This window comes from Phalaenopsis equestris, unplaced genomic scaffold (assembly GCF_001263595.1).
Source record: "Phalaenopsis equestris unplaced genomic scaffold, ASM126359v1 Scaffold232985, whole genome shotgun sequence".
Taxonomy (NCBI): Eukaryota; Viridiplantae; Streptophyta; class Magnoliopsida; order Asparagales; family Orchidaceae; genus Phalaenopsis; species Phalaenopsis equestris.
In genome coordinates, this window is record NW_018250941.1 from 32,815 (window position 1) to 57,596 (window position 24,782).

General features: G+C 33.1%; 1 protein-coding gene across 1 annotated transcript; it reads left to right on the plus strand.

The window, feature by feature from the left end:
• The first annotated feature begins 18,872 nt into the window (after positions 1–18,872).
• LOC110038510 lies at positions 18,873–19,306 on the plus strand. The gene has a single exon (XM_020743375.1). It carries the CDS (start codon positions 18,960–18,962, stop codon positions 19,221–19,223), a length of 264 nt encoding a protein of 87 aa, XP_020599034.1. The 5' UTR covers positions 18,873–18,959; the 3' UTR covers positions 19,224–19,306.
• Positions 19,307–24,782: the final 5,476 nt, after the last annotated feature.

Sequence of the window (24,782 nt, forward strand, 5' to 3'; positions counted from 1 at the left end):
GCGCTTAAGCACGGGTCTCAGTGCTTAGGCGCGGCCTTCTCTGTTTAGCCGGCGCTTAAGCGCCGAATCTGGCGCTTATGCGCCAAGGTACATTTTTGTACCAGTCAACTTAACGTACACATTTTCATTAATTTTTTCACATTTTTGCTCCAAATTTGATCCTTTTTTTCACTCCTTTAAGAAATTTTTTTCCATTTTTACTTGTATCTGCAAGAAAAACACAAAAATACCTTCCATTAAAGCGCAATATCTCAAAAATAAGTATAAAAATGTGTCTAAATATACTATATATTTTAGGTGTATCACGAAACTCCTAAAAGATTCATTGAATTCAGATACATTTTAAAGAGACACCAAGGAACCCCATGGATTTCTATAAAAGAAGACTTAGATCATTAAAGGAAGATGTCAAACAACAGCCAATCATCCATCCATTCCAAGTAATCGCAGCAGCCGCCACCGGTCACTTTTTCTTTTTATTTTGAGATTTAGTTTGTATTGTGAGTGAAGGAAGAGAATTCAAAGGAACTTCAAGAAATTTGGTGGAGAGGATTTGAGAAAAGTGTTTATCTTTGTGACTACATTTGGTTTTGATTTAACTTCTTGTTTGTGTGGATGATTTCTACTTTTAAACTCAAGTGTGGTTGTGTTTTCTCCAGAGATTCTGAGAAGTTTTCTTTATATTTTTCCTTAAAATGATAAGTGATTAAGTATTGAAAGAAAGTTGTGTGAAGTAATAGACTTTAAAGTTGGAGGAAGTTTTGATGATTTTAAACCTTGTACTTCATTTTCTTCTTGATTTGACCAATTAAGATTTTAATACCAGTTGTGAGAACCTGTAAGATCCGAGATGGTATTGTCTCAATCAAAAAATGGTAAGAATCACATTTGATCTCATGGATGAGAATGTAGTACATAGGGTTGAGTGCAAATAAATAGGGAAATAAACTTTAAAGGGTGTAGAATTAGAGAACTTTAGAGCGGTAGGCTAAAGCCCTCAATTTGATTTATAGTTTTAGGTTATGATACAAGATGTTAATGATACAAGAGTTATGATACAAGATGTTAGCCCCCACATAGAGGGAGAAGAGGGAACTCTAGAGTGAGAGCTATTATCCTTTTTACCTAACTGGTCTTCAAAACTATTCAAACTATAGATTATTCAATGTTCTTTATAGCAACTCTAGTAAAGGTAAAGAATATTATTGCTCCTATTTGGCACAACACAATTATAATACTTCCACAACATAATTTCTATACTTGTTACTGATTCATGATAAGAAAAAATATATTTTATTTATATCACCTTCATCTTGCAAGTATTTAGTTAAGTTAATTAGTTGCTTACTTTATTTTTAATTATAAAAAATTTACAAAAAAGAATCAAATTCTCATTCCTATTATAGCATCTATAGTTTAAGCAAGAATATTTTGTTAAGTAAATATTGTTATCTAATTCCTCTTGTTTTGTAAGTTGCATATAGTGCTTATCCTTGTGAGTTCGATATTTGGTGCTTAATCAAAAAGTTCAATATTAGTTGATAACGATACATATACTTGCATAGTATCCCAGAATTAAATATTATAACTTTATTCTTATGTGCTTCTTAGTGAAAATTTTACCTAGCTTTTGCTTGGGATCAAGTTTTTGGCTTTGTTGCAAAGTAAGAATCATTATTAAGGAAATTAAGCACATAATCGCGTTTATCGCATTTAACTTCTATATAGAACATCGGGATCAGTTAACAAACTGCCCAACTTGATATTTAATATTTCTAAGATCATCAGCTTGGCTTTGTAACTCCTTCCCCTAGTTTATCATTAATTCCTCCAAATACTCGTTTTTTTTTCAAGGTAGTCACTATCCTGGTTATTTGAACGTCTTGCAGGATCGAAATGGGTGTGCTCCCATTACTGATTATTTTTATTAAAGTTATTATTATTCCAATTGAAGCTTGGATAGGTCGCCCAACTTTGGGTGCAAGTGTTGGATTGATTCATCAAATTTTCTACCAATTATTCTAATGACAAATTATCCTCTATAATTTGAGGTGACTTCCCAGAGTTGATTTAAACAAATGCAGTCACTGTCCTAATTATTCCATTTTTATACATGGTTGCCTTGAGTTCTTCCCCAAAGTTGGTTTTCTACATAAACATCATTATTATTCGTATTTGAGTTTGGTCAAGTAGTCTAGTTGGGTTGTAATTATTGGAAAAAGAATGATCAAACCTAGCTCCTATGTCAAGGGGTCAAAATTCATGTGATTTCTAGCCATAAAGGGATCAGAATACTCCTGAAGTGTTATAAACAGATTTTCCTAAAGGTTTTCCATTTGGTGTTCAAATTTCATTAGAAAGCTATCCATCGATGGGTTGGTATATCCTTAAAAATGTTTAAATTCATTTTCCTGAGGGTTTTCCAATCTATAGTAATGAAACATTCTTTTTGGCTTTTTGGCACTTTTATTTTATTCAACTTTCTATTTTTATTTTTTATTTTTCAGCACATGTAAGAAAACACAATAATAATAAAAGTGTTAAAAAATATTAAATAAAGGGAAAAAGAAAAAAAACTACTAAACCTAGATTCTCAACAATTAAATTAAAGTTCTTAAATTAGAATTCTTCTTAATGCATTTCTCCGGTAATGACACTAAAAGCTTGATGAGCAAAAAACTTTTCATTTAGTTGGCCGCACAACAAAATTATATATGTCAAGTAATAATGTGCTTAAAGAGTATCACGTATTGATCTCACGAGGAAAGTGTTTAGAATTACTCAGGAAGGCAAATCTTATTATTTTTCAAGGTATGTGAGGCTCGCACCTTTGTGATTTAGCTAATGTGGCGATTTATGATTTTCCTAGACTTTTCCCAATTTCATTGTTATCAACGGGAATAGAAAATCATCCATATGCCTATATTTAGGTTAAGAGAATGCTAGAATAAATGAAGTTGAGACTTCTTAAATCCTCATGGCATCCTACAGATTTATTTCAGTCCCATTTTTAGGTTGCAAAACTCCAATATAGTATGTTTATTGTTAACAAGATTTTGTAGTTAACAATTTTATTCCTCTATGTTACAGATAGGAATTACAAATCCTGAAATATGTTAATATCCTAATTGGTTAGATCAGGAGTAAATAAATCTCTATGGTTAACACAACAATAATAATCCTTTATTTCTCAAGAAAATGATACACGGAAAGAAATCATCTAAGAGAACATTAAAGCACACCCATAAATTATAGAGTTGCGAAAGAATGTTTAGCTATGCATGATAGAAAAAACACCTAAAAAAATCCCAACAAAATCACTGTTGCAAGTAAAATTGGAAAGTAAATGCTTACAAAATGATTCTTTCCCTCTTCCGTAGCAGTCAATGCCTCTCTCATACAATAACCTCTCAAAAGTATATAAGAACAATATAAAGGAAAAGATATAAAAACCCTTTAATACCTCAAATCTAAGAGAGGAAGAGGTAATTTAAATAAAAACCTCAAATCCCTCAAATTTGGTGCCCATGCCGCCTCTAATTCTCTCATCTCCCCAAAAGAGTGCTTCTGTTCATGCCCTTGTTTCTCATTTTAAAGATCCACAAAAATAGACATGAAAATGCCTTCCAAAATAGGATCTGACGATTCAACGGCATGATCACACCTGAAACTAGCGTGGTCAAGCACAAAATTGGTATGATCATGCCCAAATATTGCTTGGTCATGCCCAGATCAGGTGTGACGTCAAGCAACACTTTTTCAAGCATTTTGACTCTATTTTGCATGTTTGACACCTATAACCAAGAAAATAACACAAAGAACCTTCCACAAGCATAAAATCATGATATATGAGATGAAACAACAAGTAAAAGTAAATGATAACATGCAGGTAAAATGACCTAAAATTGACTCATGTCAATTTTTGGAGCCTAACCATATTTGTTGTAGTTTTCTGGGATATGTTGTCAACTCAATGAAACTCGATCTTTTAATTATTTATTCATTTTATTTATTTTCTTTTCTTTGTGAATGTTGAATTTTCTCTTTTATGGCTTGTGATTTGTTTGGGAAGCACTCTAAAGATAACTTAGGCTCTTTAGAACTACAACAATATCTTTTCTAGAATATCCTAGTAATAAAATATTAAGATTAAACAAAATTTAGGATTAAAATTTAACAACTTTAAAATCTATTTTATTTTCTTATATGAACATTGGGTTGGTTTTAAAAAAGTTTGCATGCATGGCTATCACCTAAGTCATATTTAATAGGACATCCACATTAAAGTTTGTTAGATAATTGCATCACTCTGCAACTCCTAAGGAGTAGTACTTGTGCTTCTCGATCCGATTGACCAAGCATAAATTTCTTACTTTAGTGGTTTTCTAAAATGACAAGGATGTTAGAGGCTCCTTTGCCCCGACTAGTGTAACCTCTTTTAAGTAGGGGAGTTTTAGTTTTGTAGATGAACGCCCTTTTTTTGCTTCTAGTCTAGAGGCATCCTTACAATTTTCTTGGTAGGTAAAAGTCCTACTACTACAAATCTCACCTATTTAAGGTCATAGGGTCATAAAAGTTTCCTTTCTTTGACTTTAGGGATATCAGGATTTCTTAAAAGACACAACACAAGGGTTACTGACAAGGGTACTTAGGTTTGGCTGGGTCGACTACCTTATTGACCAAGTTATCCTAGGATTTTCATAGCCTCGAATGGTAAATTTATGAAGTCTCGACCTAACTGTCTCTAAATAATTAGAATTTTCCCGCCTTTCATTAGAAAATCCCTTTTGAGCTCATTTGATCCCTTTGATACTACATTGATATCATCCCATTAGCTTACAATGTTGATAGGTTAATATCTGCTTTAGACATGGTGATTCACCTTCAATTCTTATGGCATGATATAGGCAAGGATGTTCCTTTTTGAGATTACCCAATTATTCCTTAAGCCTTATTTGTTGACCAAGCATGCTTACACCTCAGAATCTAGGGGATTAGCCATCTAACATTGTCTCTTGGCATAGCCCTTAGAAGAATCAAGAAACCTAATTGAGATAAATGTGTTCCTGCAATATGTTTATGCACTAGTTATCATTAAATTATATGCAAGGCTCATATTATCAAGTGTTATCTTGCGTATCCCACAAAAGGTAATTAACCAAATGGACACGTTTCTTGGAGAATTACTTTCATGTTATGGGTTACTTATATATGGCTTTTCTTTTTGGATATGTGTTTTTTTAGCTGTTTTGATCCTATCTCATTTTAAACGTACACAGTTGACCCATCACACATGGATAACCTTACATAAGTTCTCCATTCCTTTTAACTTAATTTATTTGCCAACTTTCATCTTATTTTCTCCTCTTTAGAGTTCTTCTTTCTCCGAATCATCTTGATAGTTTAAGAAAGAGGACTATTTATAAAAAGGAATTATAAAATGAAAACTAGACAAGCTAATGACTCTGAGTTCAAAAATTAAGATTACATCCATTAAATGCTGGTAGGTAGACCCATCGTTCTTTAGCCTAAAGGACATTACATTATAAAAATAATTAACGGATGAGGTTTTCGATTCGGTGTGAAAGCAGTAGTGTAGATTTCTCCCATTATGAGCCTTTTAGGATTTTCTTGCCAAACTGATCACCTCCCAGGATAATTGATAGTATCCCTTTGATGGGGTTAACGTTGGCTCAGACAGGCTCATCCGAATCATCTTCTTTGTGGCTTTCTTTTTCCTTTGGTGCTACGAACTCTTTGAGTTTCTCAATCCAAATCAATTCTTCAATAAGGTGCTAGAGGTACTTGCACTCTTCCATGTCTTAACCGTGGTCCTTGTGGCATTTGTATAACTTCTTCATATTCTTGAGAAAAGCTCTAATTCTCATTGATAGAACCTCTTTGGAGTACTCCTTATCTTGTATGTACTCCACTAACTCTTTCATTGAAACTCTCAACTGAGTGGTTTTGGTATTTTTTTCCATTACTTGTAGATCAATTGTTCGGCTAGCTTGGTCCTCTTAAGTAGTTTTTATCAGATCTTTATCGTCTTAAGATGATTAGTTGCCTTCCTATTTGGGGCGTAGACTGTGCTTTGGACTTCACTCATCATCTCGTGAGGCTCTCTTTTGTAAGTGGTTGTCGGATTATTCCACTTTTTGGTAGTACAATTGAACAAACTCCACCATGATGTGGTGGTTGGCTAACTCCAAGAGTTTAGGCAGACTTTTGGGTTGTCGTATAGCCAAAAAAACACTTGACTTTTTTGCTCCTCAACCACTGTGTCTGGGAAACGTGTTTTTTTGCAGGCTCCAAATTTTAAAATTCCAACTTTTTCTTCTAGAAACTAGTGACATATTCTCAATGTCTCATATTTGGTCCATCCTTGACATTCCACAAAGCTTGCGAGTCTTATTGGGGCTTCTAGGTGCTCACGAACTGTGCTGTGAACAACTTTTTGAACTCACTGAAGGAGATTATTATTCCTGACACGAGGCCACTAAACCACCTGAAAGTTGAGTCCCTCAGCGTGGTGTTAAATATCTGACACTTAAGCATGTTAGAGTATTTGAGAAGGCAAACACCTGACTTAATGGTTGTTATATGGTCGGCAGGACCGCTCTAACTATTGTATGGTTTTTAGAATGGAATTTTAAACTTCTCTGGTGGCTCTGCATCAGAGATCAACTAAGAAAACATATTATCCAGCTAAAGGTAGACCTCCATTCATTTAAATCATTTTCTGACCTTCAGTGTATACCCAACACTATCCTAGTACTAGTACCCCACTTAGTTGTTCATCGGTCTTTTGGATCAGGTTCTTCTCGAGGGTTCAAATCTTGTGGATATTTTTCTTTTCCCTTGAGTAGCATGTGGGTTAATTATTTCATCTAACCTGCCATTTGATCACAAAGTTTCTGATTTTTTTTGTTGCATAAATTCTCTTACAGATTCTTTATTTGTTGTTTCTCTCAAGTGAATTACTTGTAATGTGATACATTTCTTGTTGATGACATGATTCCACACTTACCTCACCTTTTAGTACACTGAATTCAAAAGTGTCTTGTAGAACACACCCAAGGTATAGAGAGTTGGATAGAAGATAGGAGCAGAGAGAGGGAGAGGAAAATAGATTGCATAGTAACACAAGTGCGAAGAGAAGAAATTTTGTGGTCCTTTATTGAAGAGACAACCTCTTATTGATAGGTCCTAGAGATATATGGTATAAAATTATAGGTTGTCTCTATTTTAATAGTGACATTATAAGTTATTATGACACCTTTCAACATTTGTGATTGACTCTTATATTTATAACTTACATTGGTGCCATCTGATATTCATAATCGCTTAAAGATGATCATTTAATGATATGTTACCCGTGTCTGTTGGTTGGTTGAAACCTTTGGTCGATCGACACATATTAGGTCGACTGAAATGTCATCAGTGATCTTTCTTAATGGAATCCTGAGTAGAGGCTCTTCTTTCATAAGAGTTAAACTTAAACTGCCAGGCACGTGTGTATCACTATAATCTGACGGCTAGCTCTCCTTAGATAAGGGGTATTCTGAGATGATTGGAAATGTATTATATGTGGCGCCCCTTGGCCGCCTTTGTAAAGAGTTCCGGAATCAGTTGAGGGAGCTGGTTACAAATAATTGTCCCTTGGATTAGATGTCACATGTTCTTTCGTTCTGTCGTGCTTCTGTTCGGTATGCTCATAGTTTCGACCGAAGAAAACAATGCCTGGCATTTTCGTCTTTTGACTAAACCGATAAAGTTCTTTAGTTTCCATTAAGCGGATCCGTTAAATTTTCTCGAGATTCATATGGTCATATTTCTGATGTACATCCAAATAACAATGCATGGCATTTTCGTCTTTTGACTAACCCGATACAGTTCTTTAGTGTCCATTAAGCGGACCCGTTAAATTTTCTCAAGATTCATATGGTCATATTTCTGATGTACATCCAAACCCTAGCGGCACACAAAATCATGACAACGCTCCAAGAAACCCAAACAACGCCATGTTTTCCCTTGGATATAAGAGATTGGATCTCTAAAAAACTTTTAGATAATTTTTGTTACAAGATATCCAATCAAATCATTTTCTAAGTGTAATTTATAACTTCAACAAAAATTAAACAGTTCATTAAAAATTAATTACATTAATAATGTAGTGCGACAGAAAAACAAATACTAGCTTTACTAAAAATAATCCATCAATCCAATTACTACACAAAGGATTAATGGAGTACGAATGCCGTAAATGAAACTACATTAGTAATGTAGTGCGACAGAAAAACTAATACTAGTTTTATTAAAAATAATCCATCAATCCAATTATTACACAAAGGATTAATGGAGTACGAATGCCGTAAATGAAAAGCATCAAATTATTTAAGCTGATTAGTTTATTTTTGAATTTGAATTTTAGAGCATTGCTAATATATGCCGATTAAGACAATTTTAGCGGGAAGGTAATTAATAATTTATAATTTGAGTGTAAAAATTTAAATGAAAAAATTGTTTATAAGATAAAAGTCCATTTCAATGATTCCCGTGACTTCACATTTTATTTAAGCTGATTAGTTTATTTTTTAATCTTAATTTGGCAGAATTTGAATTTTAGAGCATTGCTATAATGTGCCGATTAAGACAATTTTAGCGGGACGGTAGTTAATAATTTATAATTTGAGTGTAAAATTTAAACGAAAAAATTGTTTATAAGATAAAAAGTCCATTTCAATGATTCCCGTGACTTCACATTTTTATCAAAAAAGTTTTTTAAGAAAATTCAAATTCGTAAAACCCAAGTACCCAACCGGTGTCGTGTCACACATCCCAAATGACGGCTAGTTAAACGATAATATTTAATATGTGATCCTCCCGCTAGTAAACATGCATTAAATACAGGTGATCCCTCTATATTACACTCGTCACAATACGCATTAGCCGTGGCCTCAATCTCTTAACGTAAATCGCCACGCGTCACAAATATACTTTTATTATCTATCGCCTTTATCTTAACGGAAATCGCCAGCGTCACGAACGATACCTTTAAATATGAGCTTTCAGCCTCGGCAAACGGCAATCAGAGATTATTCATACGACAGATTACATCTACGATAAGACTAAGGAGTTTACGAAGGTGAAAATGGTTCATCGGCATGCGACTACGGGGCATACTGGAGTGAGGATGGGGAGGCGCAAGGTGGTGGGGCCGGCGGTCGGAATGGTGGCCTGCGCTGCGGCGGGGGTGGTGGAGTGGCCAGTTGGTGCGGTGGTATACGTCTTCCGGCGAAGGGCAGACGCATAATGTCCCACCCGGTTCATGTGGTCTACCCTCGTGTTGCTAGAGCTATTCCTATTTAATCGAACCGCTTAGTCTTTCTTTGTAGATAATATTTGTGGGGCTTTGCTAGACAATGCAAGCTTTTGGGAGTTTTTATTTCTTGTATGGGTTCTGTGTGTGCACTCAAGTGTGATTGTTGTTTAGAGTTTGCAATTTCATGTTTAATTGAAGGTGGTTTAATGTTAAAATTGACGCGTAAAATCAGCATTTTATTTTTCATTCGGTGGAGATTTAATTTTATTTATAGTTCCAACCTCCGAAATCAAAATAACCTGAATAAAAAATTGAGACGTACCTAGAACGATTGGGTTGAAGTTTGATTTCTAAAAAATGATGCAATTCATAGATGGGGATCTAAAAGATCAGATTTGAAGATAACCCAATCCAGTCCCAATTATGAAAAAATTAGAGGCCCATTTTTTCTCCCTTTGATTTCTTTTTTGTTTTAATTTTTTCTTCTATAAACTTTATTTGACTTTATTTGTCTTTTTTTAAGGCAAATCAACTTGAAACCAGATTTGTCGTGTGTGAGGCATGCCCCAAGCATTAGAGCGTTACTGACATGTCTCGTAAAAGTGGACAGGGGTATACCTGAGCTTTGTTAGCTGTTTTTTATCTTGCAAGTGTTGGGTACATGAGAGAAAAGAAGAAAATTCTTACTACAGATGTTTTTCGGCGTCAATTGCTCGCAGAACGACAAGAGCTGGAATAAAGCTGAGAGCATTTCGTGATTTGATTTCCTTTCCAACTATGTAATGTCAATACTACCTCTTTATATTTTCTTTATTTTGTGCTTATGTTGTTGTCAAAAACGACGACAACAAAGCGAAAAATGAAACGAGTAAAATTGCACGTAGAAAAACATCAGAGCGACACATAGATTTACGTGATTCGACAAATTTGCCTACGTCCACGTAGCTGCAGAGGATATTATTTCTTCGAGGAATTACAACGTCGAGTGTCTCGACGTTTACAAGAAAATCTTTATTTTCTTCTCTCTATCTTCCTCTCTCTCTCTTTGTTCCTTTCTCTTAACTCCCAAGAGTACTTGGCTTGACATTGCTTGGTTTGGTCTTCTTTAAGCCAAAAGAGGCTATTTATAGAAACCATGAGAGCGGTAGGTGAGTTTAGTAGGTAAGCGGTAAATGAGATTCTTAATTAAAAAACTAATTAAATTTCGGTGGCTCGGTCTCCAAATTACCCAACAACTCTCTCACTTGGAGATTGGGACACTGACTGTAACACCTACTAGCTACATCATCTACTAGTTGTACTGATCTTTTTCTCAAACATGATATCCTCCACCTCTGCAACTTGAAGCCCCTATTTTCATGCCAGAAGACCAGCTGAAGTTGAGCAGAACTTCAGCTTCTCACGAGTAACACCCTCAGTTGACATATCACCGTCAACGTAGTCATGTACCACCAAGCTCTTTCCTGGATTACTCTTGTATCTACTTATAACTCCCATTGCATAAGCAATATTCTGCCCCTGCTGAAAACTCTTTTCAACAAGTCCAGCCTTGTACCTCTTACTGCCACCAAACACAGTCTTCACCAGGTACACCCACTTGTTGTGCAATGTCTTCTTCCTTGGTGGAAGTTCTGTCAGCTCCCAAGTCTGATTCCCTAGCAGGGAATTCATTTCCTCCTTCTTGGTCAGCTCCCACTTATTTGAATTCTTATCTTGCAAGATTTCTTCACGGCTTTGTGGTTCTCCAACATTTGTCTGTAAAAGATCTGATTTTTCTGTCTTTGACGCTCTACCACTTTTCAGGAAATTGACCTTTTTTCTGCTTCCCCATAATGCACCTATGACTCATGTGTCAACGCTTGAGTAAACATGTAGTTATATATAGTCTGTCAGTCTTCTTACCCCAAGCCAGTACTAATGCTCCTTTGGAAACCTTCAAGGTGCTATCTAAGAACACTACCGAGTGACCATCATAATTGAGATTCCCAATAGTTATGACGTTTTTCTTCAACTCAGGAATGTGTCTAACCATTTGCAAAGTCTATTTGCTTTTGTTAGAGAGTGTAATATCAACGTTTCTCATCCTCACAATGTCCAAATCTTTTCCATCAGCCAGATATATCTTCCCAAAGTTACCTGCAATATAATTTTGCATTAACTCCCGATGGGAAAATGTATTGAAGAAAGCCCTTGAATCTAGTATACAGTCATCAACAGAACTGTGAACTACTAGCAATAACGCATCTTGTATTTCTTCAGTTATAACATTAGCGCTATCATTCTCCTTCTTCTTAGAATTCTTGAAGTTCCTTTTTATGTGGTCGGACTTGCCACAATTCCAGCAGGTTGTCTGCTGACCAGACTTTGATTTTGAACTTCCTCTGTTCGAGTTCCTGTCATGTGATCTCCTTCTGGAATCAACAATCAGCGTAGAACTTGAACACAAGGTCTTGCCAGAATCTTTCCTGTGCACTTTCTCAACCAAAATCAAATCACGAATATCATCATATTTCAGCTTAGATTTACCTGAAGAACTGTTAACTGTTATCCTCATTGTTTCTCAGTTATTTGGCAATGAAGCCAACAATATCAACGCACATATCTCATCATCAAAATCAATTTCAACATACGATAATTGATTTGTGATAGTGTTGAAATCATGTATGTGTTGAGCAACAGACACACCTTGTTTAACATCAAGTTGAATAACTTTTTCATCATATGCACGTTGTTATTCGCTGATGGATTTTCATACATACCTGATAAAGCCGCCATGAGATCTGCAGTAGTCCTCTCCTTGATGACGGTATGGAAAACCGATCTCGACAGAGTTAATCGTATAACCCCTAGAACCTGTCGATTCAACAAATTCCATTCCGCCCCGTTCATCTTTTTGGTCGTTTTCCCAGTAACGGAAGATGAAGTTTCTTCCCATAGAGGTATTCATTTATTTGCATCCTCCAGCAAGCAAAGTCTGTGTCATTAAACTTCTCGATCCCCGATATCATCACTTCATCTCCGCCCATCGTTCTTCCATAGATTCAAATCCAAGCTTTGTCATCACTTCATCCCCGAAGACAAAATCTACTTTTTGTTTTCTCTTTTGACGGTTCGATGCTTTGGTGATTGAAGAGGTAGTTTCATTTCTTTCTTTTAATGCTTTGGTTGTTTTGCTACCTTGGTGAAAAAATTTCACTCAAGTATTAATTATTTTGTTTATATCTTCTTAAATTAGGAAATCATTATTATGCAGACAGTTATGTGCAATGGGAGTTGTTTTAAAAGATATCCAAATTTGTTGTGAGTCGTGCTAGTCTAAAAGTTTTGGTGTTAGAGCAATCAGTAATTTGATTTCAACTACTTTTCTTCAATATGAAATTGCTTTCTATGAAGAAAGTAATGTGCACTGATGATTTTAAAAAAATATTCATAAAAAATTACTGTAACTAAGTGCAATTATAAAATTTAGAGGTTAGATTAGTCATTACTTTCATTTCACTTTTTCTTCTTCAATTCAAAAAATAATTTTCATGGAGACAAATATGTTCAGTCTGTTTTGTTTTTATTATTTTTATTTAATTTTATGGAGTCATTTTAAATTTTTTTGAGTCAATGTTAATTTGAAAGTTTAGATGTTAGATCAGTCAGTAATTTCATTAAATTTTCTTCTCCTCATTCTGAAATTCTTTTTTTATGAAGACAATGATGTGGGTTATTTTTTAAATATATTCACTTGAAATTATTTTGAGTAAATGCAATTTCAAAGGTTTAGTTGTTAGATCAGTTAGTGTTTTCATTTATCCTTCTCCTCTTAAAACTAAAATATTTTTTTTATGAAGACTGTTACTTGCACTGTGGGTTATTCAAAACTATTCATCAGAAGTTGATGTGCTCTAATGTAAATATGAAAGTTTAAAAATTAAATCAATCGGTAATTTCATTTCATGTGCTCTTATTCAATATGAAGATGTTTATTATGGGACACTTATGTGAATTGGCAGTTGTTTTGAAAAATATCCATCAGAATTTGTTCTGAGCAAATGCAAATATGAAAGTTTAGATGTTGGATCAGTGAGTAAATTTATTTCACCCCCACTTCTTCAATCTGAAAGTTTAGATTTAGTTTTCAAACATCTGGACCAAATTGGGGATTTTAGTCTGTCACCCTAAAATATCTAATTCTACACCCATCAATGAATATTTTTCTATTCAATTTCACTCAACCCCATGAACTACATTCTCATCCATGAAATTGAATGTGACTTTTACTTTGTTGTGGAAAGCATAGCCCTTTTGGATCATATGTTTCACAACAAATTTTAATAGTTCAATTGGTCAGATCGAAAAGTAAATGAAGTCAAATTCTCAAATCATGTGTTTTTGTTTTATCTTCATGAATTCTAAGTATTTTTTTCTTTCTTTCTTCTTGCATATGAGAATTAATCATGTCGGATGATAATGATTTAAAGATCTCTTTTTATTTTAAAATTTGTGATGGTATTTTCATTGGTTCTTAATTTACTTTACAAACTGGTCATTTGTGATGTTAAAATTTGTTGCAAAACAAAATGACCCGGGAGGGCTATGATTTCACTCAACTAATGAGTACCACACTTAACCTTGGATAAAGTCATCACAATCGTCCAAGGGGAAGTGCAAATAGATTGCGAGATAAGTTTTGATTTGCGTGGAATTGATGTTTCTAGGGTGACAAACTAGATTCTTTCATCAGTTCTCTCTTGAATTTGGATCTAAGAGTCCCTAGTAGGTTTATAGAGAGAGCACAGTGGGTAATCTAGAAGTAGAAGACTAGAATTTTCTCAGCACTATTGCACAAGCTGAAAAAAAACCTAAGGTTAACTAATGTTCTTTGCTGGCACCGAGAGGCGGTAAAGAATATGTATGCGCATATTTGTCATAATACATCATTTTATATTTTTGTTAATTCAATTCATACACTAATTAGGGCCTCTTTGCAAGAGAAAAGATATTTTCTTGATATTCGAACTCTTTTAAACTTTATTAGTATTTTAAACTTTGTTCTTACTTTCTATTGTAATTTAGATTACGCATAAATTTAGTTTGAGTCCTTTACAAATATCTCAACACGATTCTCTTATCATTGATACTACCGCTAGTGTGAAGGCTTATTATTTTTTTTATAAATTATTTTATTCACATTGGCCGCTAAGTATAATTTGGGCTATGTTTTTGGCAATCTTTTGGAGTATAAAATATCGGCGTAATTGCGGGTCAGGTCAACTCCTCAATGCGGTTCTAGAAATTTGTTGTAAGAGCAAGAAGGCCTTGCTCAGTGCGCCCTTCTATTAGTGATCGAACTTGTTTGTTGCATGACAGAAACCCGAGATTTTAATACTCTTTTGCTCAAATGATGAAGCATATTTCATATCACCATGGCAAGTAGCCCTCGAGTTCTATAGTCGTGGATGAGGATGAGGGGGAGGATAGAGAGGAGGGAGATGTTGTAGATGATGATGTCCATAAAGGTATATTTACTTTTTTTTCTTTTTTTGTGTGGGCATATTAATTTTAATTTGTAACTGGATTCTCCTCGTAGATGTGAACTCTTACTCATTTAGCTTAATGTTTGTTGAATTATATTTGTTTTTCTTATCGATGTTTGTTTGTGCATAGATTTTGTGCTATGTTGATGGATAAGTACATATTTATTAGATTGGTGATTATTTTCTACAAGTTTTAAAAAACTGATCATTCTTTTATATATTTCTAAAATATTTATAGTTTTGTACCAGATTTGCGTCAGAAAGTTTTGAAGGTATTAACTTTGATAATTTCTCTTACAATTTGATAATTTCCTACGCTATATGATCTTTAGCAGATTTAGTCAATGCAAATCATGAAGCAAATTTATGTCCATCAAAAGTGGACACAAAGTATGTAGTTGATATTTGTATTCTCACCGGGTGTGTTTAATCAGTTTAACATCAACATGGTCAGACATGAAGGAAACTACGAACAATTAGCATTATACTATTTTGATGTTAATTGCATTAGTAACCCCAACTTTTTCATGGACCAAAGATCTAATATAAATATGACGTTAAAGTAATTTAGCATCAGATTATCTTTGTTTTAGCATAGGATTTGTCTGACATTGATATGCAAAAATCATATTGTGATTCTTCCAATCGAAGTGTCTTCTTTTAAGCTCTCTAAAACTCCGAAAATTACTGACACTATCTGATTAATGTGGATATCATTTACTCTGACTGGTTCATCTAAAATATCTTTTATTGGTGCTTTTTCATGCCTCTAGGTTGTTGATCTAGAAGCTATAATTTGTTCAACTTTCCAACATTAATCAACTTGTCAATCAAGATTCAAAGGTGTTGGTATTCCTTTGTATCTTAGACACGGTCCCAATGGTAAGCACGTTATTTCTTAATGTTCCAGAGAAAAGATTTCGCTCTCATCGGAGGTGCCTTCTTGAAGTACACCTTATTTGAATGCTCTCTACTAGCCCCACCATTAAGACTCTCAGCAGAGTGGCCTTCGAGGTCTCATGAAAATTCAATGATTTTTTATTGTAATGAGCTCTCTTTTGGTCAGGGTATCAAGCTTGACCTCCTCGACTATGGTTCCTATTTCCCTCTTTGTTATCTAAGGACTACCGATGATCTTTGTGCATCACAATCAAATGGAAGGATGTGATTCTTCCCTCAGTCTTCATATGTCATCCATAAGAGCCCTCTTCTGTAGATGACGGGTGGCTGATTCCGCTCTGGTGGAAGCAAGGGTAGAGTTGTACTTTTCAGTAGAATTATGATTATTGGATAACTCAAATAATTTAGTTATAATTTTTTTTTTATTTTTGGGGACCCAAAGCATAGTAGAAGGTTCCATCTTTTAGCCCCCGAGCTAGCATGACAAGTGTTATTGAGGGTTTCAATTCCCACTCTTCCAACATTTTCTTTTGGAATTGAGTGATAAATGAAAGAGAGCCCTTGTGTTTTCTTTTCCTGATCTGCAATAAGACCTATGAACACTTCTAGAGCTTTAAGGTACTTGCAAACTGTGCTATGAATATCAAAAGTTGGTGAAGGAAGTGATCACTCAAGCTGGTAGTCCATTGAACAACCTTAGGGTCGACTCCATTAGTCCTATGAAAACATGAGACACTTCATAGCATCAATAATCCTTAAAAAATAGATGGTTAGCTCAAAAGAGGCAATATGGTTGGTCGGATTAGTTTGACATTTACAAGATTCCAATGAAGGGCCTCAGTGCACTCGAACTGCTGTTTGTCCATTGGTGTCAACCCAACACTGTCCTGATACTAAGAACGTTTTTGTCTTTCTGGTGTCTGATTTATCCTTCAATAGTTAGGCAACAAACCTTCCTCTCGAGGATTTTTTTCCCTTTCTCAAGCTACCGCTTATTGGACAGCTTCCATCATCCGAGCCATCATCCGGTCTCTTAATTGTTGTATTTTTTTTGTTGAACGAATTACCTGCAGTGTTTCATTGGTGGATCTCTTCTTCTTATTTTTTGCATGATTCACACTCATCGTACTTTTTAGGATGTTGAACCTGAATTTTTCCAGGAGTCACAACCTAGGAGTATAGTATAAAAAAGAAAGAGAGAGAGTGTGTGGACATTAGTGAACAGCAAGATAGATTTTTATTAGCCTCTACTGAAGAATCTTGCCCAAATTTATAGAAGAGGGAGATACAATGTGTGTAATTACATGTTTGCACCTACTTTTAATGAGAGCATTGGAGAGAGTTTTTCTAGAAATTTTCATAAATGAATATATGTCTTGGCTACCCTATCACTATGTTGACTGAGATCGACAAGCCTTGGTTTGGCAAGACCCATGCATCCGGTTGCACAACATTGAGTGTCGGTCGGCTTTTGATGGTCTTCGAGTCGGTCATACTTGACTCGGTCGGCCTAGCTCTATTAATCTGTTCTTGATGATTTAGGTCGTTCAGACTTTACTCGTTCAGCTTGAGTCCAACAATCAACTTCTCTAGTCTGGATGTCGACTATGACCCCTAGATGAGGAGCTTCAGTCACCAGGATGAGACTAAGCTATCAAGCAGGGGGTGAATCCCGTAATCTGGCAGGTAGCTTTCCCCTTGACATAGGATCCTTTGAGACTTCATGGAATACATCATGGTAAATTCTCGACCTCCTGATGAAGAGTCTCGAAAGCTCTTATGAGATGGTTGGCGATATTGGGGTGAGAGTTAAGTTGATGCATTCACTCGACTTGATACATCTTGATATTTGCTTCGGACAACCTGCATCTGATTGGCTTCGAGTCTTTCGATTTTCTGGTGATGAGACTTTTAATATTCCTTCGGTGGAATTATATAATAAAAAGTTAAGAAGAGAATCTTAGAAATGACTTGAAAAATAGTTTATGGACTTTTGACGATTATTTTCGTCTAATACGACAAAGACTAGGGTTGAGCTATATTATGGAGAAACAGAACAATAATTAAAGCATAACTAAATCATAGCTTCAACTCCATTTTTTCATTAAAAAACCTCAAATAAACTTAGTCAAGCAAATGGAAAGAGGAAGCAAAGAACTTAAACAGAATAATTACCTCAACAATTGTCAATTGGAATGACTTTAGAGTCAGCTGAGGGCACCAAATAGCTCTGGTGATTCAGCTTCTTGTGTCTCTGTTCTCTATAATGAAGAAAACCCTCATCTTTTTAGGCAAGAGTTTTATTCGGTGAGTAAATTTTGCACATGAGAGGGTATTTAATAGTGGCAGAAGTAGTTTCTCTGCCCAAAATATATGGTTATACCATTTATTTTCATTATTTATAATAATAAAATTACATATAAATTTAATTTATACTCCAATAAAAATTAAATTAGTTCACCAGAATTATACAAATTAGAAATACAGTACGACATAGATAAACAAATAACAAAATAAACTTCACTAAAAGTTTCATTGGTCTAGTTTCATCGGTCTGTTTGCAAAATCGACTTCCTTTTATAGGATTAATGCTATATTAGCACATGATATAGGGTTGCCGTAAATGAACATCATATTATTGAATCTGTTTCATTGGTCTAATTGCAAAATCGACTTCCTTTTATAGGATTAATGCAATATTAGCGCATGATACAGGGTTGCCGTAAATGAACATCATATTATTGAATCTCAGTAATTTATTTTTTAATCAAATTTGAGATAAATATGAATTGTAGATGTCACAATAACAGCTATTGATTACCTCATATTTTAACGGTCCAACGGCCACCATTTCAATTTCCTTTAAAAAACAGAATTATTTTCAAAATAGAAAGTACATTTCATAAGTCCCGGGATTGAATTAACAATGATGATAGCATTTATCCACAGTTAATAATTTAAGCGGCCGTCTCCAGCACCATAAAAATACAAATCAATTTACGTGTTTAAATCAATTTTACACGTGTCAAAAAACCCACAATCCGTGGCCTCAACTTCCTACCATAAATCAACAAGTGTAACAAATAGTACCTTTAAATATGAATTACCTGCACCTCGCCAACGACAACCGGAAGTTTTCGTTTTCTAATCGTTCGGCTGGACCTACAGGTTGCGAATCCGCTGCAGAAGGAGATTTACGTCGGTGAGAAATGGCTCGTGGATTTAGGAAAACTGCGCATACCGGAACCGGAACCGGAATCGGAACCGGAACCGGGATAAGGACGAGGAGCAATCCGTGCCGGTGCAAGGTGGTGGGGCCAACGGTGGGAATCCTGGCGTGCGCTGCGGCGGGGTTGGTGGAATGGCCGGTGGGTGCTCTCGTATACGTTTTCCGGCACATGAAGGGCCGGCGCATAATGTCCCACCCGGTTAATGTCGTCTACCCTCGTGTTGCAAGAGCTATTCCCATTTAGTTCAATCGTAACACATATGTTGGCTGGCTCGCTTATGTTGTATTTTTCTTTTTATTTGGGGGAGTGTATTTTCATGTTTGGTTTCTATGTTTCTGTCCAAAAATGATCACTGTTCAAAGTTTGTATTTTTTTTTTTAAATGGAATGAATTGATGTTGGTTTGAAGTTAAAGCTTGAAATTAGTTTATTTTTACGGGTTGTCATTTTTAGTTTTCCACAATGGTCTTTGGGCATTAAATGCTTAACATTGTCTCTTGATTCAGGTAGTTGCATTGGGTCTCTTAGAACGGATTTATCAAGAGTTTATCATAGTTCTTTTGCTTTCCTCTCTGCAATTCGTTTCTTAATTTCGTTGTCTGAAATGGGATACAACTAATTTCCCACAGGACAATTGTAAATTCAAAATACTTTATTGGAAATGTTAAACTCTTTTTGATAATTATAGGATTACCATCTAATTTTGCCATTAAACAAACTTTTTTTAATTAAATAAAGTTTTCCCATCATCAAAACAATCACGAAGTGAAACTTTTGGAGGATTTCTAGATAAATATGTTGCAAAATTAGAATATTTATTGTTTTGAAAGTTATTAAGATGTATAGTTCCATTTGAAGTTCAAAATATTATCCCAAACACATTGCCAGGAAGATTTAACACAAAATGATTTGATGAGCATCCAAATTGGTTAGGGTATAGTGCATAGAAAGATGCAAAGTATTGTCTATATTGTTATCTATTTAGGCTTGAAGAAGTCAAGGTGATGGAGATTTATTTGTTGGTGAAGGATTTAAAAATAAAAGAAAAAATATTTGAGCTCATATTGGTGAACATAAAAGTGGTCACAATAAAATAAGATAAAACTATAATGATTTAATGGAACTTCAATTATAGAGTGTTCTTGCTATGAAGTCAAGGATTATCGTTGCATGGCCATGATGAGTCATCTGAATCAATGAATCAATAAAGTTTGTTAGAATTACTTCATTTTCTTGTAAATTTTATTAGAGATTTGAAAATGCAAGTACAAAGTTATAGTTGAATTCACCAAAACCTCATAAATAACTTTGTCAAGTAGCAACAACAGTTGAGACTTTTTTTATATTATAGTCGATGAGTCTCGTGATACATTAATTGAGGAACAACTAGTTTTTTCGCTAAGATATATCAAGTTATTGTAATATTTGTTGATATTAATCATGTTTCCTCAATAAATATTTTTTAGTCAAAACATCCATTGAATCTAAATTAGCAAAATATTCATTAAGCTTGCATATAATATGAGATCAAGCATGTGATTAGGCATACAATATGTGATGTGAGTTTAATGACTTAAAAGCACATTCTTTATAATAATCTTCAAGCATTTTATATTCATTCATTTCCTCTTGATCTTCAATTACGTTTAGTTTTAGTAGCAAAAAATCATTGGCAAGTCAATTTTCTTCTTGAGTTTAGTAATTCTTAATATAGTAGAAGCTTTTTGTAGGAGTGTTTCTCTCAAAACCATTAAATATGAGAAGATTCTCTTGTATCATAAAACTGAAGATTTACTTAGTGGTCCTTATTTAAATCAAAAAACAACTTTGTAATGAGCTGGTGAAACTGGTTTAAACTCACATTTCTATACTTTAATTAGTCTTAAGAAAACTATTTTTATCTATAGTTGAAGAGCTTAAGATAGCAAAGAAAAATGGGGTACATGATGAATAATCAGTTGAAGCTAGAATTTTAATCATTGTAATGAAATTTGTTGAATTTATCTTTATGTTGTATTTAATGATTGATATTTTAGGTGTTACAAATTAATTATCACAATCCTTACATATATATATATATATATATATATATATATTAAAAATGTAGTAATATTAGTGCAAGTATCCAAATAATATTTACAGATGACAAGGAGAATTGATGGTGTTCTTTATTAGATAAAGTGTCTCATTTTTGTAATATTTTTAAAATTGATATTTCAAGTATGAACATTATTTTCAAGGTTAATTATTAGGCAACCCATAGAAGTGAAAAAATGACAAATTTACATTATTATCAAGTTGGGCTCTTTTATATTGTGATTGGCATGCACCTTCAAGAGTTGAACAATTATTTCTTATAAGCAAGTATTGATCTACATCTTTATGAGGCAAACCCAAGTGATTCATTCTCTATTTTTCAAAAGGAAAAATTATTTCACCTTGCATAATTATATTCGTATGATTTTTCTATTGTTAAGTTTGTGGCACTTAAGCAATGATGATTTATTTAGTTGTGATTACATTTCGAAAGATTCCTATCTAATGATCAGATATGACAATTGAAGAATAATATACTATCTCAAAGGATATAAATATTACCATTCAATGGATCTAATCTCCCGGAGGAGAAAAATCTCTGTGTAATAGATTTATAAAAGTAGAGTTTTTCTCTTTTCTTATCTTACTGGTGTAAGATAATATCTATTTTACTCTAGAATCTGGTATCCCTATGAGGATTCTCTCTCATAGTTAATTACTTCTCAGGATTAACTCTTGTGAATACTCTCGATTAATGTTAGACCTTATATCTTTCTAAGTCATTAGTAAGTGTGTAAAATGATACATGTCGAAGACTAAGATAAAAGTATTGTCTTGGAATTGGAAGATTTCACTTTAGCTGAGGAACATGAGTTTATTGAATTAATTTTTATTTTTAAGAATATTTTTAGTTTAACAATTAAGTTTTATTTTGTCTTTGTTGGTTGTAAAATTTTGAGAAAGTTTTGAAATCAACTGAATGAAAATTATTTGAAGTCTTTTTAAAATTAATTTGTTTGAGCCATTAGATCTGTTGAGTTTGAAATTTGTTTGAAAATTATTAAAGTCCATTTTAAAGTTTAAGGATTTTTATTTGTTTTTGGAGTTAGTTAAGATTCTTTAAAGTTTATTGAATTTAATTTTTAAGGTTGGTTGTTAAAGTTACTTAAGGTTTGTTGAATTTAAAGTTGGCTTACAACTTTTAAGGTTTATTAAGTCTTGTTAAAGTTTATTTAAGTCAATTTATTTTTTTTAAAGTTTATTTTAAGTTCATTAAGTTATTATTAAAATATCTTAAATTTAATTGAGATTTTTGTTGAATTTTAATCAAGATAGATTTACTTAAGGTTTCATTAAAGTTTATTTAAATTTATTAAAATTTATTAATGTTTGTTAAGTTTATTAAGTTTATGATTATTTTATTTAAAATTATAGTTGGTTGAAGTTAACTAGATTTTTATTAAATTTGTTTAACTTTTTTTTTAAATCTCTTTATTTATTGGGTTTGGACTAAACAATTAAAAGTTAGAATTTTGGTATGGAACCTTAATTTGAATTTCAAATTTAAGGTACATAGTTGGAACTTATTTAGTTTATAATTGAGTTAGATTGAATGTAATAGGTTTTAAGTGGACTTAGATTATTTTTAATTGAGTTTAGCTTGAGTTAAGTTGGGTTGGGTTTGAAATTACATAAAAATGATTTGAATTGATATTGAGTTGAATTAGAATTGAGACTAGGTTGAGTTGGATTGACTAGAGTTGATTTCAATTATAATTGATTTGAGTTGGGATTGAGTTGAGTTAAGTTTAGAATTTAGTTGAATTACGTTGAAATAATTTGATTAAAGTTGAGATTGAGAATGGAATGAGTTAATTTGGACTGATTTGGATTAAAGCAGAGCTCAGTTAGATCATAGACTAAGGGGTAGAAATGGTAAGAGATTTCTAGATGGAGGTGAAGCCCTAACTTAAATTGAATGTACCATAAGACTATAGATGGACTAACCTAAATTTTTGGAATAATACCCACAGTCAAGATGTCCATGGGTTTTCATCATCTCGAGTACATTAATATCCTTATACTATTAACTTATAAAATAGCAGGAGGTCTCCCTTATCGTCGTAGCAATGACTTAAGGTAGATTATCCTATTATTAAATGGTTGTGGATATCTTCATCATTCACCATTGTTTACTTCATTCCCCTATATTACAAGGGGGTAGGTCATTTGTTTTAGATGTCAGAGTCCTTAATTTTATCTCTTGGGTATTTATAATCTAACCCGGTCTCTTATACTAAACTACTCTAAGATGTGTTTGGACTTAGGATTTCTTCTATATTGATTAACCTAGGGTTCACAATTTAGAGTTATCCTAGGGCGCGATTGTGAAAATTAGAGTTGGTTAATTTTAATTATTTCTAGGGGTTTAATATTTAACTAGTAATTTATTTGATTCCTAAGTTTGTTAGTATGGTGTCAAATCAATTTTTTTTCTAAAGTTTACCGTTTCAATTTTTCTATGGTGTTGGTTGGTGTCAGAATCAAAGTTATTCTATGGGTTTTGAAGTACAATTTTCAATCCTAGGTACTTTTATTCCTTATTTCTAAGATTTTATTATGTGTGGTTAAGACTTATATTTATAACAATTTAAATTAAATTTTCTAAATCTATAATTTTCATATTTAGGAATCACTTTTATTCTCACTAAAAGCACTTTATTTTTCATATAAAAAAATGACAAAGTGATTTTGTCATTTAAAAAGTGTGAAAAATACAAGTTTACATATATATGAATTATTTAGATTTATAATGGCCCAAGACTATATACGAGCTTATGAAATTATGTTTTTCTTAGGATAAACATGTTCCTTCTAGTAGACACTCATGCTAGTAAATATATAAGACTTGCCTAGGCTGTGCAGATGATCAGAAAGCTTGATAAAACTTTTAAATTCTTTTATTTACATTTCTTAAGCACAAGAGGAGTTTTAAAAATTATACTTTGAAAAATAATATTTCTTTTAAAGTTCAATTGATTTTGATTCTGAATAGTCTTTTGAAAAGTTAAAAGGTTTCTAGATTTTAAAGTCTACCAAATTTTAAATTTTCTTAAAAGATCTTCTAACTTCTAATTTTTAAAACAATCTTTAGACATTATTTTTTGAAAAGATCTTTTTAACCTTAAAAAGAGCTTAGAATTTTTTTGAAAAACATCATTAATATTAATTTTTGAAAAAGTGCCTTTTAATTTTCTTTCAAAAGATTATAAAAAGGAATTTTGATTTTGTAAAAGCTCTTTGAATTTTGATTCTTTTAAAAGACTAAAATATGAAAATTATTCTCTAAACGAACTCCTTAGAGAGACAATCTTTTAGCTTGAGCTTTCTAAGGTTTGAAAAATTAAGAACTTTAGAGCACATTTAATTAGTGTAGAAAAGATTTTTTTAAAGTTATTTTATATTTAAAAATATAAAATTTAAGAGCACATTTAATTTACATATATATATATAACTTTTTTTTTTAAATTAAGTAAAAATTCTTTTCCTATAGAACCCTATAACGAATTTTATTAATATCAGGTAATAGTCGAATGAAAGTTCCACTACACCCAAATAGAACTCACGCATAGAAAAACTAGGAACCTCCATCAAAATTACAACTCACTCAAAAAAAACAAAAAATAGAACACTAAGGAACAACTCTAATGAAAGGAAATTTAAGCTTGTCATTGTGCATAAGATAGTTCATTTTGAAATCACCATG

Bases quoted from the DNA above. Each gene is read 5' to 3' on its own strand.
- LOC110038510 (XM_020743375.1), top strand. From the start codon at position 18,960: ATGGCTCGTGGATTTAGGAAAACTGCGCATACCGGAACCGGAACCGGA.